This window comes from Lytechinus pictus, unplaced genomic scaffold (genome assembly GCF_037042905.1).
Source record: "Lytechinus pictus isolate F3 Inbred unplaced genomic scaffold, Lp3.0 scaffold_20, whole genome shotgun sequence".
NCBI lineage: Eukaryota > Metazoa > Echinodermata > Echinoidea > Temnopleuroida > Toxopneustidae > Lytechinus > Lytechinus pictus.
In genome coordinates, this window is record NW_026974141.1 from 2,975,273 (window position 1) to 2,997,611 (window position 22,339).

Sequence of the window (22,339 nt, forward strand, 5' to 3'; positions counted from 1 at the left end):
TAGATTTTAACGATAGGCCTTAATCGCTGTCATAGTATTTTCAGTGAGTTCACTGATAGTTGAGTTATTGGGTGATTGAGTAAGTTCATTGATTGTTGACTGGTTTAAATTGACAAAGTGAGTAAATGGGTGAGAGAGTGAGTTATTGGGTGAGTAAATGAATGCGAGTAAGCATGTGAGTACAGGTAGGTATAAAGTGAGTGAGTGGGTGGGTGAGTGGATATTAGTGAGTGGGTGAGTGTGGGACTGGGTGAGAAAGTCTGTTAGTGGGTTAGTGAGTGGGTATATGAGTGAGTGGGTGGGTGAATGAGTGGATATTAGTGAGTGGGTGTGTGGGACTTGGTGAGAAAGTTTGTTGATGGGTTAGTGAGTGGGAGAGTGAGTGAGCAAGTGAGTGAGTGAGTGGGTAGGTGAGCGAGTGGGTGGGTGAATTAGTGGATATTAGTGAATGGGTGAGTGAGCAGGTAAATGTGGGATTGGGGAGAAAGTTTGTTAGTGGGTTAGTGAGTGGGAGAGTGAGTGGGTAGGTGAGTGAATGGGTGGGTGATTGAGTGGATATTAGTGAGTGGGTGAGTGAATGGATGGGTGATTGAGTGGATATTAGTGAGTGGGTGAGTGAGCAGGTGAGTGTGGAACTGGGTGAGAAAGTTTGTAAGTGGGTTAGTGAGTGGGAGAGTGAGTGAGTGGGTAGGTAAGTGAGTGGGTGAGTGAAAGAGTGGATATTTGTAAGTGAGTAGATGAGTGAGCAGGTGAGTGTGGAACTGGGTGAGAAAGTTTGTAAGTGGGTTAGTGAGTGGGAGAGTGAGTGAGTGGGTAGGTAAGTGAGTGGGTGAGTGAATGAGTGGGTAGATGAGTCAGTTTGTGTGCAAGTGAGTGAATAGGTGGGTTGGTGAGTGGATCAGTGAGTAAGTTGGTGTGTGAGTGGCTGGATGAGTGGGTGACATGTATGGCTAAGTACATTGTTTGATAAAAAGGTTGATCTTCATATAAATGACTTCTTCAAATTTCAAATAATCACAAATTTTACACTTGAATGCAGTAATCCTTTCCCTACTATGGATAGACACAAACTGAATAATCAGCCGTCTTCCAGAGTATTCAATATTATTTCGTTTTATGTAAGACCAACCATCATTTGAAACCAACTCATGGAAGTTTTCATTTATCAGGAACTCCTTGTTCTTGTAATTTTTTAACTCCTTGGAGTCAATAATAAAGAATCCGATTTGCAGCTTCTTGAACCAAGAATAGCCTTTCTTCCTACTGTGCTCCAGCACAGGTGTTTGGTTACCGACGGCAACAAAAGCTTGGCCCAACAGGAAGTGTCAGCAGTGTTGCTCTCCAGCAACCTGCACTGTGGACCCTCAGGTGCACGCTATGATCCCAAACTCCCCCTAGTCTCCAGAAAGAAACCTTTTCGTTCATCTGTCGTGGCAAGGAGCTCATAACCATTAAATATCAAGTCCACCCCAGAAAAATGTTGATTTGAATCAATAGAGAAAAATCAAACAAGAATAACATTGAAAATTTCATCAAAATCGGATGTTGAATAAAAAAGTTATGACATTTTAAAGTTTCGCTTATTTTTCACAAAACAGTGATATGCACAACTAGGTGAGTCAGTCGATGATGTCCATCACTCACTATTTCTTTTGTTTTTTACTGTTTGAATTATACAATATTTCATTTTCTGTAGATTTGACAATAAGGACCACCTTGACTGAACCATATAGTATTAAACAATGCTAATTCCGCATGTTCATGGAGGAATTCATCGTTGTATCACTTGACAATGAGGAGAAAATTAGAATATTTCATATGTCATATAATAAAATACAAAAGAAATAGTGAGTGGAATCAGTGGATGACATCATAGTCTCATTTGCATACCAGCCAGGATGTGCATATAACTGTTTTGTGAAAATTAAGCAAAACTTTAAAATGTCATAACTTTCTTATTTTACATCCGATTTTGATGAAATTTTCAGTGTTATGCTCGGTTTGATTTTTCTCTATATATTGAAATCAACATTTTTCTGGGGTGGACTTGACCTTTAACCATTGGGTATCAATCCAGACTTCTCAATATTATCAGCTCAGCCTCTGTGGTTTCTTGAAAAACTTCTACCCAAACACCCCCCTCTAGAGTTAAGTCAGGCATGCTTTACAGGCTCAGTTTGGATTTGGTGATACTCGTATCATGAATTGGGTCTGAAAATGGAGTCTATCTTGGCCTTAGCCTGCTAGGTCAGCTCCGAAGTTAATGACTGGATAATGCCTTAATGATGAAATTATGATTGACTCAAGAGCACTTCCAGGCTCTGATTTGGCACCCAGTAGATTATTTACCAGTTATTTTACTTCTATCAAGAAGCTCTTTGCTTCTAGTACTTGGACATTTTCTCTTGCTCTTGTTTACTGAGCCAGCAAGGGTTAGGTTTGTTTTGATAGAAATCAATATGTTGTTTTCTATTCTCTATTGAACTTATTCCAGCATTGCATGATCCCCACTTCTGCAAATACCAACAGATGTTAGAAAAATCTGATCTTCAAATTGGCAATGCGGTCGTTACCCGTACACTGCAAGCCCACATTTTCTGCCGAGTATTGTCATCACTAGATAACACTAGGCCTATTTATTACATCTACCTTTTTTTATTAAAATATATATACATGTTCATATTTTTAATTTCTTTATTATAAAATGAAGAATGGTAGAATCAATATAATAGTTAATACATTTTGTAAAGACCAGAATAAAAACTGGCAATGCAGTTGTTACCCGGACATTGCAAGCCCACATTTTCTGCCGAGTATTGTCACACTAGTTAACACTAGGCCTATTTATTACATTTACTTTTTTCTTAAAATATATATATATATATGATCATATTTTAATTTCTTTATTATGAAATGAAGAATGGCAGAATCAATATAATTTACATTTTGTAAAGACCAGTATAAAAAATCATAACTTTTGTCCAGGGCTTGTCTACAAGTGATTCTTCTGTCAAATGTGACACATCTGTACTGAAAATAGAAACTAAATTTTCCTTTCAGACTTCAAGTGATAGGCGAGACTTACATTCCTAGAATACATGTAGCTTGTCTACAGTGTATGTATTGTCATGACAATAATTACACTCTCATATTAGGCCTAAATGCTTATTTGTTTGAAGTTATGAAACCAGCATTTTATATAGAAACTAGGACCAGTAGCTCAATTCATATGACTTTTGATGTGTCAAGACTTGAGACACAACGATGTATTATAATTTGAGAACCATTAAGTAGATATAATTGGAAATGGTTTATAGATATATCGAGAGTAAAGCTCATGGGTAATACTAAACTTGGTGCGTATTGTCTGCATATGGGTAAAATAGTAGGCTTACATAGTGCAGATTACTTTTATCTGGGATAGTACATGGTTCAACACACTTAAAGGAGAACGAAACCCTTGAAACCAGCTGAATCCATATCAAAGAGAAAAATCAAAGAAACATATCGTTGAAAGTTTGAGGAAGATTGAATGAATAATAAGAAAGTTATGATCATTTGAATATTGAGATCACTAATGCCATGTAGATCCTGCCATTGGCAATGCGACCAAGATCTGTGATGTCACACACGTACAACTCCCTCATTACTTTAGTACTTATTTCACTTATATTCTCACTTTTATAGAGTCTATCACAAGGTGAGGTGCTCTCTTTATGAGAGGACAAGTACAGAGGTTTCACAACATTACATCATTGATGAATCGTTTGTCATATGATTAGAATGAGCAAAAAGAGATATTTTGGGGTATATTTTCAGTGTCCAAAAGGGGAGAGTTGTTCATCTGTGATATCATAGATCTTGGTCGCATTGCCAATGGGAGGATCTCCATAGCATTAGTGATCTCGACATTCAAATGCTCATAACTCTTCTATTGCTAGTCCTATTTTACTCAAACTTTTGTTGATCTTATTCTTTGATTTTTCTGCTTTCACAAAAGCTAACTTGCTCCAAGTGTTTCATTCTCCTTTAAGTGATAGTAATGTACTCTCATTTGTGCATACTGTACACTGTATATTATCCAGAATACAGGAAGCTTTGTTTTTCTAATTCAATACATGGCGATTCAATTAAACGTACTTATATAAGTTGTCTGATTGCAGCATTCCGAGTCTGAATACTGTTTTTGTTTCCTGTCTTTCCTCTTCATACTGTCACTTACATCGTTTTCTTTTCTCAAGTCTTAGAGAATTTGAATTTGATGAACTTTCAATTGCACCAAAAAAAATTATTAGCAACCTCTTCTGTTGAAGCACATTCTGACAAGAGGACTGGAATCTGAGAGTGAGAGTTGTATCTGCCTATCTGGTGCCAGCAATATGGTTGTTTGTATAATAGTATTGACTGTGTATCAACTAATTCCTCTCTGATTGCACATAGTTATATATATACATGTATGTACTTTTTTTTGCAGAATTCAGTGACTCAATAGAAGGTAGATTCCTACCTCCATCATCCATTTTTTAATGAAAATCTCATGTGAGTTCTCAAGTAACCATTATATGACACCAATGGGGCGTTGCAAGAAACTTGCGATCAATTGCAAGTCTATTTTCTTTCCCAAAATCAAGCATATGCCGTGCAATTAATTGCAAATTTACGATTGATTGCTAATCTGCTCCACAAAACAAGGAGTGTAATCTGATTGGCTATAGTTAAAAGTGATCAATTGTAAAATTGCAACAGAATATCTGCGATTGATCGCAAACATTTTCTTGCAACACCCCCCTAGAAAGTTCCTTGTCATTTGATTGGTTGTTCGATATAGATCATCCAGCTCATTTTACAATGAGGTCATCAACCGTGCAATTTTGGATCCATACGGTTTTGTCCATTGCACTCGCGCACCGAGACTGCAGGCACCTCAAGTAAAACCACGGCCACCCGTGTTTGTATGTACGCGATAATCAAAGATGGAGCTCGCACTTCATGAGCATATTTTGCATCGAAAATTCATAAATTTCATATGAAAAAGAATCTATTTTTAGGTGTCATATTTATAAACCAAATAATGAATGTTCTTTTCAATTGTGTAATGGACAGAATACTTCATTCGGTGAAAGATGAAATGAATGATCCATTTAACGAGGTGTAGCCGAGTTGAATGGATCATGGTGGAAGCGTTGTGGTGTAGCGGTTCTGACTCTCGCCTTGTAATCAGAGGGTCGTGTGTTCGAATCCTACCATAGCCTAGCGTCCTTTGGCAAGGCGTTAATCCACACTTTGCCACTCTCCTCCCAGGTGTTAAATGGGTACCCGGTAGGATGTGAAAGCCTATATGTAGTATGCCTAGCAATTGAGTCTTGGAACTCTTGTTGGAATGCTCCCCAGGGAGTGGAGAAGGTGCATACATTGTATGCGGGCATGCAAGGATCCGATGACCGGGGTAATAATATGTCTGTAAAGCGCTATATAAATTTTTGCGGAATATTATTATTTCATCTTTCACCTCATGATGCAGTCTGTCCATTGCACTAAGAAACATTCATTGTTTGTATATGAGACCAGAGCACTTTTGTTGCATCTGTTGGTGATCACCAACTGATGCAAGATTTATCAATTGTGAATCACTCCTCTGATGTCGCAAAGAGAGATGACTTTCTCCCACTTATGAAAAAGCAGTATGTGAGGTTTCTTTCTAATCAGTTGAGCAACTGTATGGCATCATTTTATGATACCCTGCTTATAATGATTCCTAACCAATTCAAATTAAATATTTTTTCTGTCTGAATAATTCATTATCCACTCAAATTCTCTTCACTCAACTGATACAAGGTGAAAGTTTCATGGGGGCTCTTTGTGCGCCGCCATAATTGAGACCCCCAAAAGAAACCCAAGCAACCTAATTACTCAAACATTATTGGGCTAATGGCTATTTTGCCCCAGATTTTGCTTGAAAGATGTTTAAAAAAGCTCTATTTGTGAAAGAAAAAGAATAAAAATGTTACTTTGAACTGATAGGAATCAGTCTGTCATTTAGTTTTGCTCAGTGGTTTTTGCAGAAAGTTCCAGACAAGGGAACCGTGTTCGGGCACACAAGGATTAGGATTGACTGGCCACTGTCTCAGCCGAAAGGTAACAATTTAACCAGTTGACTCCTGAATTTGTAAAAATCTCGGGCTTATCAAGGCAGGTTTCCTTGTAATAGTAGCTGATGGGTTCCGTGGAGAAGCTACTTCATGTATAATACTGTTGTTAGGACTTCAATTCTTTGGGGCAGCTTAAAGGCTTGAGATATCTGATATCTGCAGAGTTTAAGACCCCGTTCTTATTACGCTTTCTAAACTAGATTACTGGAAACTGGTTTAGGAAACCAGTTTAGAATATCGCTTTGCTAGCGTTCCCACTTAATCACCCGAAAATGGTTTTCAAAATCACTTTGTATAAGGCGATCTTGTTGCTATGGGAACGCTCTCAGTGGGGTGACACGTTTCGCGCGAAATTCGAAACCGCATCGTAGGCATTCTACACACAGTGTGTAGAGCAGCGTGCTCAAAATGTGCGAAGATCGCTTCCTGAAGAATGGTTGTCCTCACTTACGCTAAAACCAGTTTAACAAGGCAAAACGATCTTGAAAACTACATCGCTGGTTTTATGAACCGGTTTGAAAGATCGCTTCGATCGTTCTCATTCTCATTACATGTTAAACTAGTTTCTACTAAACTAGCTTAGTAAACTAGTTTCCAGTAAACTAGTTTTAGGAAGGTAGTGAGAACGGTGTCTTACTTGACGAGAAGTTTTGTTGACTGGGAGTTAAGTCTTATATTCAAAGTTAAAGTGACATTGATTTGTATATTAATTTGGCTAAGAAAGAATGATGTAGTATAGTATCAACATCCAAAAAGATAATTTGACTGGCTTGGTGTTGACTTCCAGGAGGCAGAGGATGTCATTTTTAAGTTTAAAGGGATGGTCCGGGCTGAAAATATTCATATCTTAATACATAGAGTAGAATTCACTGAGCATTAGGTGGGCTGATGATGTCACATCTCCACTTTCCGTTTTCTTATGTTATTACATAAAATCATATTTTTTTCATTATTTCATACTTGTGTGAATAATATGTCTCCCTTATAATGAAATAAGTTGCAGCAATAAATATCTAATGCACTAAATCAGATGTCAATCCAATTTTTCTAGTTCTTGGAGGAAAAAATTTGAATAAACCTATTTTCATATAATAAAATACAAAAGAACAAGTGGAGATGTGACATCATCAGTCCACCTAATGAATATTCATGACGACTGTTTTCACAAAATATTGCTAAACTTTAAAATTCAATAACTTTGTTATTTGTTATCCGATTTTGATGAAATTTTTGGCATTTTACTCAGTGAATTCTACTCTATTTATTAAACTATAAATTCTTTCAGCCCGGACCATCCCTTTAATTTGACTCTTCAGGTAATACTATCTCCTATATGGTGTGAACTAGTTTGTTTTGCAATGTTTGACCGGAATTCAAGTTGTCTTTCTTAATAAGTAGAAATCGGGAGGCTTCGATGCATAGAAGCTTGTCACTTTCTAGTCCATCTTTGATGTTAGTCGATGAGCCCTTCGATCATCTCATTTCTGAAAGTGATCCGCGGTCCCACAGGTCTAGCAGACATCCTCGCCCACTGCGAGCCTCCCTGCTATCGGCCCGCTCCCCTCGCTCCCTCCACATGGCTTGGATTAGCATAAGTGAGACTAATGGTGTCAAAATCACCATCTTTATGCCGCTTTTTGCCCGGGACAAGGCAAGACTTGCTATCTAGCATTACACCGTTTGTTTCACTTCTGTACCCCATTTGTATCTCTTTCTCGTTTGAAATCTTCGTCCTTGTCCGTTCGATGTTTTTTCCGCTCATCTTCAAAGATACGAGCAGGCATAGAAGTAGATTCCCGTGGTGTGGTCCGAGTGTATCATTTCAGACCAAACATTCTGAAATGTCTGACTAGAGAATTGATTGACTTTAATCTGAGTGTTCAAGGGGTTATGATGAAGAAAAAAAAGCTCTCTTGTCCTAATTCCAAGTTGAAACACATTGGTCAGAATATAAACCTTTTTTTAAGGCATTCAGACACCAATGATTTATACAGAACACGTCTTCAGAATGAATATACATGTACACTTTATATCCTTGTTCTGGGCCTTGTTGCATAAAAGTTGCCATTATGGTTACTTTGCCATCCAATGGTAACTTGCATGGAATCCTTGATTTTGATTGGCTGTTGATCAGCCTTGCCATGATACTATTTTTGGTAGTTACCATTGAATAGCAAAGGAACCATATTTTAGTAACATTTATGCAACAGGGCCCTGGACATGCATGCAGGGCACACATTGATTTTTTTTCTCAGAAAAGTTGCTGTAAAGTTGTAGAAAGGACCTGCTGACCACTTTCACGAAGCTGACTCAACTTCTGAATCTAATCAAAACAATAAAGCAACAATGATGAAGTTTTGTGTGTAATTATAGTTATAGAAGTATCAATTTGTAGTCGATAATTTTGTTGCTACTGGAGTACCATTATACTGTTGATTTACTTTTCTTTTTCTATAAACATTTCATTTTATTCGATGGGGGGGGGGGGGGGGGGTTGAGGGTTTCGGGTTGCTTTTTTTTAAGGCAAAAAATGAATTAATAATTATAATTTTTTTTAGTCCTGCATGAGGATGTTGGCATTCCAGTTTGAAAGAAAAGTGTTGTGCAAGACAAGGAAGTGAGTGTTTTTCAAAATAAGGAATTGATTTTTAAACAACATTATGGAGAATTATAAAGACATGCATTAATAGTTCAAACTATAAATGTTGATTGTCTTTGAAAGTTGTGTCTGTGACAGGGAGACTACACATTGTAATGGGGGGGGGGTAGGGTTGGTTAGAAGAGGTCATTTGAGGTTAATTCCCCTGATCCTTTGTTTAGAGACTGTGAGTAAACAACACTGAACTTTCATTGACTGCTATTCCTGCTAGTTATTGAAGTTTATCTCTCTCACTTTCTCTCTTTCTCCATCTCTCTCTTTCTATCTTTCTTTCTCTTTGCATCTATCATTCTCTCTGCTTCTATCTTTCTCTTCACCTCTCTTTCATTTTCACTCTCTCTTCCAATCTCTCCCTATCATGTTTCTGCATATGATGGGCAGTGCCATGTTCTCTGTCAAAGAAAGTAATTTGTTTGAGGACATGAATAGGTCCTTATTACTTGGGGAAGGGGGGGGGGGGTTGGGATGATCACCCTGTTTTAATAAAAATGCTGAAGATTTCATGTTCTTTGCTGGGCAGAGATGCTTGGTGCCAAATATTTGCATTTTCATCAGAAAAATAGTTAAATAAAAAAAAAAAACTAGAGTGCAATCATTGAATTGTGATTCATTTTTTGTTACTTGGCTAAAATAGTTGCTTGAACACAGCTCAAGCTTTGCAAATCATGTGTAGATGTGATGTATGGTCACTGTCTGTTGATACAGATATAAAGACAGGGGCCATTTTTGGGTTAATTCCCACGATATGTTGCCTTTAGGATAAGAGATGAGTAGGCTGAAGCTTATATTGACCCACATGATGGTATTTTTAATAGGATTTTTCTGAAAGACATGTATCTGGGCCATAGAGGAGAGGGTGATTGATTACAAGTTGAAGTTAGATGTGTAGATATCGACAGTATTGTCAATTTGAGTTTATCATTGGCATGATTATGTGCAACACTAATTATCATCAGCAGCAGTGACATCGATCTTGAATGATTTCATCTTGTTTATAGTTAATTGAGCCTGGATCTTCATCATCATCATAATCATCATCATCATCCTTATCACCACCATCATCATCCTCATCGTCATCATCATCATCATCATCTCCATCATCAGCAGCAGCATCATCATCATCATCATCACCACCTTCATCATCACCACCACAACCACCATCACCACCACCATCATCATCTCCATCATCATCACCACCATCATTATCATCATCATTTTGCTTTCTCTTATTTCCTCGCCCCCTCTTGTCTTCCCCATTCTTCTCACCGGTCATCACCAACACCTAATAAACTAGTCCTTCAAAATAATTTTTAAATATCGTTATCAATTGGAATTTGCATTTAGTGTGCATGTATTGAGCTCCATTCGCCTTTGGGCCTTAGAAGAAAAATAGTGTAACTATCACTATCATTATCATCACTATGGCAACCTCCATCACCAGTGTTCCATCATCAGATCATCATCACTACACAGCAAAAACTGTGGTGTTAACCAGTGTACATAGATGACCACACCAGTTATTTTACACCGGTGTTAAATTGGTGGTGTTAGTTTTACACCTATAGGTGTTATTACAACACCTATGGTTGTTACATTTACACTCTTTGGTGTTATGTTCAATCTCTAGGGTGTTATTTTAACACCTCGGGGTGTGGTCCTCTATTAACACCAATTGGTGTCAGTTTTAACACCACAGTTTTTACAGTGTAAGATCAATTGATATCATCATCATCATCACTCACATCATCACTATTACCACCATCATTGCCATCTACATGTACATCACCTTTTTCATCACCATCATCACTATCATCATTATTCTCCTCCTCATCACCACAGTCGCCACCACCGTTATTCCCACCATCATGATCGCTCTGCTTTTTCCCCGTCTATGACATCCAGAACTAGTACTTGTAGGGAAACATGAGCCATAATCCGCTAGGGTTTAGCTTTTTCAGACTAAGACCTGACCTTAGCGAGGGGACAGATAGGTCTCTTCTCTATCTCCGTGTCTATTTCCCCATTTGTCTCAATCCATTATTGATACGGCCTACTTCTAGCGATTCTCTGGGGTAAGGGGGGAGGTAGCCTCATCCAGGGGTATATCTGAATCCACAACCCAGAAACGAGATAGCTCTGCTCGACTCAAGAATGCCCAGAATCTCACCGATCCGGCTTCTTTTCTCTCAAAGCAACCAATCCCTTTCAAATTCTCGCAATACCTCGACCGGCCGAGCAACATTTTTTCTGATATCTGGAATTTAACAATAGGCCGAACTTCCCACGATGAGGCCTCTTGTTTATTTCATCTTCTCTTCTTTTTTTTTATTTGGGGCTACCGTATGATGAAAGTATTTTGTGGACAGAGACAATAGAGATCTGAGACAGGGCGCAGGAGGAGATGAAATTAAATCCTGTGTTGAGAGAAGGAGGTTTTGGAACTTTCTAAAGAAAGCAAAGAGACTTTTCCTTTCAGAATTTCATTTTGGAGTCTCTAATTGAAATATAGCCTTTACTGACATTGATTCTGATCTTGCTGTAATTTGTTCAACATCTGAGAAGAATTTGCCAGTCAAAATGATTGAGCTTTCCATTATTTTTGCACTTGCATATCAAATCGGAAATTATGCCTTTGAAAAGGAAGTTTCAGTGCACCCTCAGTTGCGATTTACTGAGAGAGGAAGAATGCAGAAAAGACCAATACATTTACACAAAATTCCCCTTGAATGTCTGTGGGGGGTAAAAATGATTATAAATACATCCGTCTGTATGTATTATCATCTTCCTATTATGCAGTTGCTTTAGAATGTTTGTTATTCGAAAAATCACACGACATCAGTAATTTTATTAATCTCATTTCATGATACGACACCTTTCAAATCAGTCTTGCTTGGATTGTTTTTGGCCCCACGTGTGGGTACATACAGTTCATACTTTTGTCCTCCTGAATCTTTAAAGTGATTGGTTAACATTGGTTTGACTTTTAAAAAATCTGAGCTAGAAGGTCACACTTGTCACCTGTGTCTGTGATATGTTACAAAAATGAAGCCCAGAAAAAATTGCGTTCGAAAATAATTATTTAGTGCTTCAAAAATTGAAATATAAAGTGACCGAAAACACCATCTTAATTTCATCCCATACACTTATGTGTACTATTTAGGCGTCTATAAGACGCCTATTCACAAAATCGGGGTTTGCCTTGTAGTTTTAGCTTTTCATTCTCAATAATGGTTGTTTTCAGGGTTTATTAGTTCTAATACATGCACTTGTACACATGTTTCATCTTGGTTTGAGAAATTTTTAAATCGGCTGCTCACAAAGTTAAACAATACCTTTAAGTTCCATTCAAACTAGTTATCCTGAATGAAGAAAAAAAAATGATAAGTGTGTTTTTTATAGATCCAAACCGAAAGGTATAAAAGCTCAGAATTCAAGGAAAAACCCCTTTTAAAATGATCTTGGCTTTTAAGAATTTTCTACAAATGTATAATACATGTAGGTGTTTATTGTAGCTACAGCATAGTAACAAACAACAACTTAAACTTTGTTTTCTATCATCAAATGATTTTATTTAGGTGATCTGTCAATCGACAGATCAACTATTAATTTCGTACGAATTTTCTTTTTTATTTATTTATTATTTATTTTTATTTTCCACCCTTTTCTTGTTAGCACAAAATCTCCAAATCTACATCATCAATTATCTTCAGAATATCATCAGATATGGGGACTTATCATGTAATGTGTATAAGACAAGTTCAAGGTCAAAAGTTCATCATGACGTCATCTAGACGCCATTTTGTAAAATCACATTATCAATCATATCTTCATTATCAATTATCAAAAATTAACAATATTCACATCACATTAACTTCAGGTCAAGAGTCAACTGTCCATGTCATTAAAGGTCATGTAAAGGTCACGACGTGCGCGTACGCGCGCGTCAAAATTTTAAAATGCTCAAAATCACTTTTTGACCAAAGTAGAGTACGAATCAGGTCATTTTAAGCATTTCAAAAATTTGCGCGCGCGTACGGTTACGCGCGAGTTCTCGCGCGTAACGGCACTATACAACATAGTATCGGCATTTTTTAAAATACCAATGCATTGATTATATAATTCTGAGTAATTTGATACCTTGATCAACCTTCTACGACAAGTAATAACGGAATTAGCCTCCATCAAAGTTTACAGCACGCACGCGCACGCGCACTAACCATAGACAATATATGTGCAAAAACATGCCTATACAAAATTCATTATAGCTCTTTAGATAGTCCGTTGACCCCCGATTTTTTTTTCATATTCCAATAGTATATAAATGGGAGATATGATTTCATGTCACATTTGACCCTTAATTTTATCATGACGTCATCAAAGTGGCGTCGAAACTCAAAATAACCACTTTGCTACCTATGACGTCATCATAGTTATGCAAATTTGACACTAACTCCTCAAATATTGGCCAATTTTCGCTCAGTTTTCAATATATTGTAGCTGAGGACATACTCTTTTTAATTTGATGGCTATATTTTCTTTTAAAGGAATGGATCATCCTGAGAAATGGCAAATTATAGAGGCATGTCATTTTCGCTCATTTTGTGTGCAATCTCTATGGGAAATGACTTTTTCTCAAAACTGGATTTTACATTCTTCTATTTCGCGAGCCATATCTCCATTACTTTTTGTCGGTTTTCTCTGAGCTTGGAATATGTTTTAGCTGAGATTATAAGTTATCGGGTGTGTGGTCTCCATTTTCCAATCAGATGCCGAGATCATGCCCGTATTTCACTTGCAAAATTGGATTTGAGATCCTCTCAATTTGCTATGTGTAAAGTCTATGGGAAATAGTGCTTATGTGTAAAAGTCTATGGGAAATAGTGTAGCTCAGTTGGTAAGGCATCAGACTTGCAATCCTAAGGTCGAGGGTTGGAACCTCGGGGTGAACATTTTTTTTTTTTTTTTTTTTCTTTTCAACATTTCACAAATGGTCCTTCATGACCATTACAAGGTATATAAATTAAAACATTGCACAATAAAATAGTTTAAAAAATCCTTTTAATATAACATGTACATGTACCATGTGTATCATTTACACCTATTTTCCAAAGTTTCTCATTTCTTTCTTTTCAAGAGTATTCAACACGTTCTTTTCGTAAAATAAGTTCAGTTTTCATCATGATGATCATATTGATCTCAATAAACATGCTGATTGTCTTCCTGATCATGAAAACAGAGACAGATCACCTAATTCGTCCTCATGACGAATTAAAATTCTAGTTTTTTTTCAATTCATAAATTCGATCAACTTTATAGAATGAAGAAACATTATTTGATTAGAGAGCGGGCAATGTTGATGATGAAACACAAAAGTGATAACAGTCCTCTTTCTTGTCAACGGATGTTTATATCACTTTAAAAAGGTTAGTACTTAGCCTTAATTGGAATGATGATTATTCTCTGCATCTCTTTATTGTTTTTTTCAGGTCGTAATGAACTCATCGCAAGGTATATCAAACTCAGAACGGGAAAGACGAGAACGAGAAAACAGGTAAGAACACCCCCTCGATGTGAAGTGGAATGGTCCAAAGAATGTTGTGTGTCTGCACAGCACGTGATACTAGTTTGTCAATGTCAAGAGTCGTTGTCGCTTCACTCAAACACAAAAACAAAAAACAACACAAAACTCTTCACAACAACTAAATGAAACTCCTCTTACAGATTCAACAGAAATTAATCAAAATTGCTTTTCTGTTAGTTGCATTTTACAAATATGAATCTTGACAGAAGAATTTTAGAATTTTCACAGGAACATCACAAGGGTTCATACAATAGGAATGTCTCAAGGCATCAGAGAGCAAATAACATTTTATAAAAGCAAATCATCAATTTGTGGAAGAGAGTAGACAATGCAATTTCAAATATTTTCAATTAATGAACCCATTGATTCAAGTCTTAAGTGTGATTCAGTTTGCTCTTCATTCAATACAAAAACATACAAATTATGTAACCGTGACCATGGTAAACATAATTTTTTTGGTAACATATTACATATTATAGGGGGCGTCGTGGTGTAGTGGTTACGACTCTCGTCTTTCAATCAGAGGGACGTAGGTTCGAATCCCAGCCATGGTGTGTTTTCCTGCAGCAAGAAATTTACCCACATTGTACTGCACAAGAGATACCTATCTTTCATTTACATATAGTGATTTTCATTAAAGACATTAGAAAATGAAAGAAAAATTAGATCATGTAGATCAAGAAAATAGATAATATACTTTTTTCACATGTTCCTTTACTCTGTAACCACAATTAATCATGAAAAACTAAAATCAGTTATTTAAAAAAAATCAATGGATAGTACCATACAGGAAATCTTTTGACCACTCTTATACTGGGTCAATTTTGAAAATCCATATTATTATAAATCATTTTTCCACATAGGATACCTATGCTTCCCACATTAATATGATGCGCGAAACCTAAACAAAAGAGATAACAGTTATCTATCACCATGGCGACTATACTTGTGGGAACCCAGCCACAATTGAAGAAAAAAAATCCACCCAACCAAGCGTCAAAAAGCCAATTCATGAAAGTCAGTGGGTCATTGAATGGACTGTTTACCCAAGGAAGTTATTACAGACGAAAACCTTCCCCGTGATTGTGCCAAACTTGGCAGTTGATATCAATCGTGTGTTTCTTCATCAAGACAAAGGATGTTCATGGCAGCGAGGGAAAGCTGCGTGAAGTCAGGTAGCGGGTTTTTGGTGTAATGGAGGGTATGAGAGATGGACAGAGAGAGAGAGAGAGAGAGAAAGAACTGGACTAAAAATAACACAAAGCTTGGATGCCAGTGGAACAATTGGCCTATTTTTTGTGACTTCTCCATTCTGTCTCATTCCAAGTGGGTGGGTGAACCAACGGAATAATTGTATTCAATTTCAAGGGCAAACTTTTGAATCAGGAAAAAATATAATGAAAATTTCGCTGCATTATGCTGGGGAATAAATAGTTATGTAGGTACTCTATGTGAATCTTCTAATTAATATACAGTGTACTTCCCCGCTCCCTGGAAATCGTTCTCACCATCAAAATTTGGGTCGGCCGGAACGGTACTTTTCGCAGTAATATGTTTAGCCTACACGTATTCTTAAGGCCTGTCACTCTAAAACAAGTTGTTTAAAACCTTTTAAAGACAACTTGTTTGAAACTTTAAACAATAGCTGACAGCTTTTTAAAAGTGTAGTTACGTACAATTGCGTGCCTTTTGATTCTGGCATGTCAAAACCCTGTACCTCCACCCCTAATTAATGCCAGCCAAAATTTTTGGTTGTCCAAAATGATCTAATTGGGAAAGTATTTGAATATTTTATAATTACCATCAAGTAGTAAGATATTATATCCGCATAATTTGGTCGTAAAATCGGGCGGGACCAGAGTTATCCGCATTATTTCAATGCTGCAATTATCCGCATAATAGCGGCATCGGGACCAGATTTTGACTTTATGAACGTATTTTCAAAGTAATGCGGATAATTGCCATGGTGCAGTCACAAAGGTCACACTTTTCCAACACAACCCCATCAGAGGGGGCGTGTGCAGTTGCCATGACAATTATCCGCCCTTTTCAGGTCGGGCGCTCGTAAAAAAATAGTGCGGATTATTTTCGGAGTTTGTGAATGCAATTTTTATTGAATTATCCGCATTACTCTTAGGCGGATAATTGGAGGATGGGTTTGTGAAAGGGGTATAACTTGTTGGTCAACAATGAAAATTACACCCCAAAATGTCAGACTTTCAACGCTGACAGTGGTTTTAAAAAGGAAGAATCTACAGCAATTTGAATTTCAAGTATTCTGGTAATACTCTTGGTTTTGGTATTATTTGTATTGGACACCTCACCACTCCAAGTTTCAGTTTGCAATACTTAAAGGGTTATTGTAACATTACATGTCATGAATAGTGTACTTTTCAGATATTGATTTTAAAGTCAATCAGAGAGATGACTTTTGAATAAAAAGTTTGAATGAAATACAATTCCTTACAGTTATCGAAACTGCAGTTGTGAAAGATGATCAGATCTTGAATGATGTGCAATATAGCTTGAATGAATAATAATATAAAACTTAGGGAGATCTTTGTATCTTTGTTTGAATTACACATTATCTACACGCTACTGTTGAAACAATAATTGATATGCTTGATGAGAAACTGCTTCTCTTGGTGATGGTAATGGTGATGTTTTCCCCTGATTGCTAAGAAAGCATGAATGCTTGTAAGCAGGCAACCAGAGGACCGACAGCTAAAGGTCCTCTCCGAGGGACCTGGCAATGAGGATTAATACCTTACCAAAGGGCACTAGCGCACCAAGTGGGAATCGAACCCGGGTCACCGGAATCCGAAACCCCCGCTCTACCGACTGAGCTATAGCGCCTCCTTCAACCTCTCTTGAAACCATATAGGATAAATTGATTTAACCGATTACACAAGTAAAATTGTGTCACTTTGTAAGAAATAAAATGATTTAAAAGTGATATAAATAAGAGAAAATGAGTCAAGTTCCACTTCTTCAGCAACTTGGATCAGATATTCCCTTTAAAGCCCCCATCACACTTATTCGGAATCAGCAGGAATCAAGCAGAAGCTGGAACGAAAAAAATATTTAAAAAATCTAGATATTTTTGGGAGGAACTTATGAATTCACCAAACTTGAGTTAAAATTCAGTAAATTGACCAGGTGAATCATCATACACTAGTCAAAATGAACTGCAATGGAGTCAGATTGATAATTCATGCTACATTCTTGGACATTCTAGGCGCATTCTTAATATTCTGACTGCATTCTGAGTGCATTCAAAATATTTTTGTCATTTCTTTTGGCCGTCCTGAAGGTTTTGGTCATGTTCAAAACATTCGAGGAGTATTTTTGAACAGTGTTCTAAGTAGATTTAAATGACCAACTGGTGGTTGAACAATAGTCCTTTCATTCTGGCCAATTCTGCTTGATTCATAATAAGTGTGATTGGGGCTTTAAGAAGAAACAGATGGGGGTGGAGGCAGTGGCGTACCTAGGATTTTCCAAAGGGGGGGGGGGGCAAATTCGTCCGCCAAAAAAAAAAAAGGTCTTCAACCACAAATAAAATACATTTCGCACCAGAATAAAATTGACAAGCAAAAAAAAAAAAAGGTTTTCAACCACAAATAAAGGACATTTCGCACCAGAATAAAATTGACAAGTTCAAAGGAGGGGCCCAAGTAGTTCGTCAGGGATCAGTTTTGATTCGTCAGGGGGGGGGGCAGAGATACGTCCCTTGCATGTGTTGTGACTCGTCAGGGGGGGGGGGCAGTCTGCCCCCCCTGCCCACCCTTAGGTACGCTAATGGGTGGAGGGGAGGGGTGGGTTGTACGTGTATGAGGGAGAATATATTAGGATAGGAATTAACAGGGGAGGGGGAATGAAGGAGAGAGAAGAGGAGGATGTCAAAGAGAAGATGAAAAAAAATTGTACAGATGGAATAATTAACTTTGAACATGGATCCTTGTAAACACTTACCCACCCAAACCAAAATTTGATAACACCACTACTCCCATGCAATACTGTGGACATTGCTATTAAAAATATATCGGTTTTCCATTATGAACTCGCCAACATCCATCCATATAGATTTGATGAGAACTTGATGAATTTGTGTTTACATTTCGTCTCGATGCTTGCTTAGCATAAAATCAGTGACAGGTTTAAACGATTGTTCCACGTCTAGAAAGAGAATGTTAATTACACCACCGGAGAACAATGGTCTATATTTGCCTTGGCTCCATCTACCATGTCCCAACTTCCTTTTTTCTTTTCGTCAGTCTTCTATCTTTCCCTTTTGTAATTGTCTCTTCTGTCCATCATTTGTTTATCTATAAATATCCACTATTCTTAATTATATTGTATTTCTTTTTTTCTATACCCATTAACGTCTGGTTTTTTTTGGCCTTTGAACTTTTTATCCTGTCCTTCTGTTATGTCTCCCCTCCTTTCAATCCATCTTTCATTCAATCTCTGCCCTTCTTTTAATAGTCTATCGCATCCTGATTTAAAGAAGTCTTTCTCTCTATCTTCCATTTAATACCAGTACTTTAATATTCTATCATATGTCATCTTACTCGAGCCATATTCCTTGCTGGCACCTCTTTTGCTCTCTCTTCAGTACCTTTTTTCCTTTCCTTGGCTCTTCTTCCCTTCCCTGTTTAACTTCTTTCTCATTCTAATTATCTTCCTTTCCCCTTTATTACATTGTTTTCCTTCTCATTCTTTCAACTTCCTTATGATCAATTTTGTAAATTTGTAAAAAACAAAAACTCTCTCACCCCATCTTTCATAAACAGTTTCCCATAATTGTATATATACAATATATATATATATATATATATATATATATATACTTTCACATCACTGGAATTATATAGCTATTTTATAATTGGGGGAAAAATTCCATTTTTCTTGGTTTCTACTTATGTCAGTCAAAAGATGAAAATTGCATGGGGATTAAATATAAATCCTATTAAGAATCCATCAAATGTAAGGCAGTTAGAGATGCTCACTTTGGATTCCGTTTGGATCATTATTAATACATCAAAATGCCAGAAAACCAGTCATTATGAAAAGCCATTCACGTTTCCCGCTTCTTTTTTTTTACACCGTATTTCTTTCTTCCGCCCTGCTTTGCTAATTCGATATCTGTCTGGCAACCTAGATATTACGAATGGCCGCAATAGTTTACCTGCGTTTCCATGACAACGTCATGTTCATGTTCAACTGGGCAGTATGAAAGTGAATATCTGCTTTTCTAGTGGCATGTTTTGCCATATTTTCTCCTCTGCCTTGTGGTGGTGTAGATGTTGGCCAATATTAAAACCTTTCCCATCATAGAATTCTGAATTGACCAGCATCTGTGGTCTAATATATTGAGCAAATATCAATCTAAAATATGAGCTGATTTCTAAAGTAATTCCAGTGCCACCACTGAACAAAAATTAAAAAGAAATTTAAAAAGAAATAATTTGTTGCCTTTATATGCTTTCTATGGGTTCATTCATATGTTCTAGTGTTTTGTATCAAAAGCTTCTTTTACAAAGATTAACATGTGTCCCAGTTGTATTAGGGAGTTGTATTAAGTGCGAATGACAATAAAATCGGGGAAAATATGGACATACAGGGAGCAATAACATGTTCGTGTAATTTTGTGAGCACTGCTCAGTTTTTGAGTTTGTATAAATATGCACACATGTACATGTATATACCCATCCATTAGTTAATAAGTCGAGGATTAGTCTTATAGATATCATTTTGTTTGATATGCAAGAAATTTTGTCAATTTGTTCAAATCTCCACCGTGCTCTTCTAATTTGATCGCTTGCACGGATCCTTTAAACTTCCTCTTCAGTTTCCATGGCAACGACTTGCCCAGGTGACCATTATCAATGCGTTAGCCCAGCTTTCTCGCTCGCTTTCTGCTAATATGCAAAGCGCGGGTGTTTGCCGACGACCAAGGATGGGAATCGTTCCCCCGCTAAGTGGGTCATTTTCGGCTTGATAGATAGAATCAGAGTGCGGATGATGATTGTTTAATGGTGGTTGCAAATGGTCAAATAGCGACCATTAATCTATTCCGAGATTTAGCCAAAGACCCTGCTGCCTGAAAGCATTTTGAATAAGCATGCCATCTATTCTTACGCATTTATGTCTTCTCAAATTATCATTCAGTCATAGTTTGTTCGAAATTAAAAACACATTTCCAATTTATTTTATCATCATTGTGGGGAACATAATTGTGCTCTTTTAGGAAATTAATTTCAGAATCAAATTGTGAGAGAATTATCATACCACAAGACTAGAAATGAACATTACTTTGATATATTCCAAATAGATTTCACCACCCTAACTTAATCTTGATATTAAGAATAAACTAAATCTTGATAATGTACTGAAATACACCGAACACTGAAACTGAAGAATAAACTTAATCTTGATCACACTTATGTACTGAAATACACCAAACACTGAAACTTGTTGTTCAATATACTGTCTTGTCTGAATAAAAGCAAAAGAATTTCCTGATTACATACATCTCTGTAGTCCACCTCATTGACATTGATCAACACATCTTACCTGCATTTGCATAGCAAGTGTACCTAATGTTTAGTCTGAATTATATTGCCTTTAATTGAATCACACTTAATCTTTTATCACTAACCATCTATCACTGAACACTGAATTTCTTCAACACTGAAAGTGGAACCGGACATACCTTCTTAGAAACTTTAGTAAAAATCACACCTTAACACTAAAACGAACACAGAGCACAAACACTAAATCACACTGTTTTTATCCAACTTACATTTTACTGAGAAATCAGATTCGATTTCAATAATTTTTGATGGTCATGAATGTGAATGGTTTGTTTGTTTTGCATTTTTATGTTCTGATCATTATTTTGCACGTTTCTGAATGTATGACATGCACGTAATTGAATTTGATATTATTTTGTAATGATTAATTTCTATTAAAAGGGACCAATCAGCATCACCCTCATAGAGAGAGAGGAAAAAAGAAAAATAAATAAAAATAAAAATAAGAAACACCGAACTCGGGGTTCCCAGCCCATCAGGGAAAATTGTTTTACTTTTTTCCAGTCAGGGAATTTGATTTTAAAAAATACCTCAAATCAGGGAAAAATGCCTCAAATGAGGGAAAATTCAGGGAATTTTGATCAGCCCAAAAGTCGAAAGCATGGTAGTCAGACTCTGTTATATATTTTTTTGCATATCAAAACAACATCCATTGAATGACTGGTTATGGTGGTACTAATTAGTTTTACACTATTTTTTTTATACTGAAAATACATGTACATGTAATTCACTGTACAACAACTTACAAAACATGCAAAACTGGGAATGGGTTTAAATAATTATCAGGAAATTTTTAAACTTCATCAGGGAAAAATCAGGGAATTTTGTTTTCTTGAAAAACTGGGAACCCAGGAACTGTTCAAGAATGTCATTGATTTCCAGGTTCCATTGACACAAAGAAAAGTATCTGATCATATGATTGATTTCTAAGATTGATTGTATATTGTTGTCAATGTAATCAATCGTAACAAATTGTTTTACAATCGATTGCTAAGCTTTATTTAAACAGGGCTCTGATCTCAAAGGAAGAATATTTATTAAAGGACAAGTCCACCCCAACAAAAAGTTGATTTGAATAAAAAGAGAAAAATCCAACAGGCACAACACTGAAATTTTCATCAAAATGGGATGTAAAATAAGAAAGTTATCACATTTTAAAGTTTCGCTTAATTTCACAAAACAGTTATATGCACATCCTGGTCGGTATGCAAATGAGGAGACTGATGACGTCATCCACTCACTATTTCTTTTGTATTTTATTATATGAAATGTGAAATATTCTAATTTTCCTCATTGCCAAGTGAAATAACGATTAATTTTCCCCTGTACATGTGGAATTAGCATTGTTTAA

General features: G+C 36.6%; 1 protein-coding gene across 1 annotated transcript in view; it reads left to right on the forward strand.

Moving 5' to 3' along the window:
* LOC135157924 (transcriptional enhancer factor TEF-1-like) overlaps positions 1 to 22,339 on the forward strand; it is a 61,419-nt gene that overhangs the window by 15,453 nt on the left and 23,627 nt on the right. Inside the window, exon 2 of the mRNA XM_064115123.1 lies at positions 14,295 to 14,359. Within this exon, the coding sequence (XP_063971193.1) occupies positions 14,295 to 14,359 (65 nt within the window). The remainder of the gene's footprint in view (positions 1 to 14,294; positions 14,360 to 22,339) is intronic.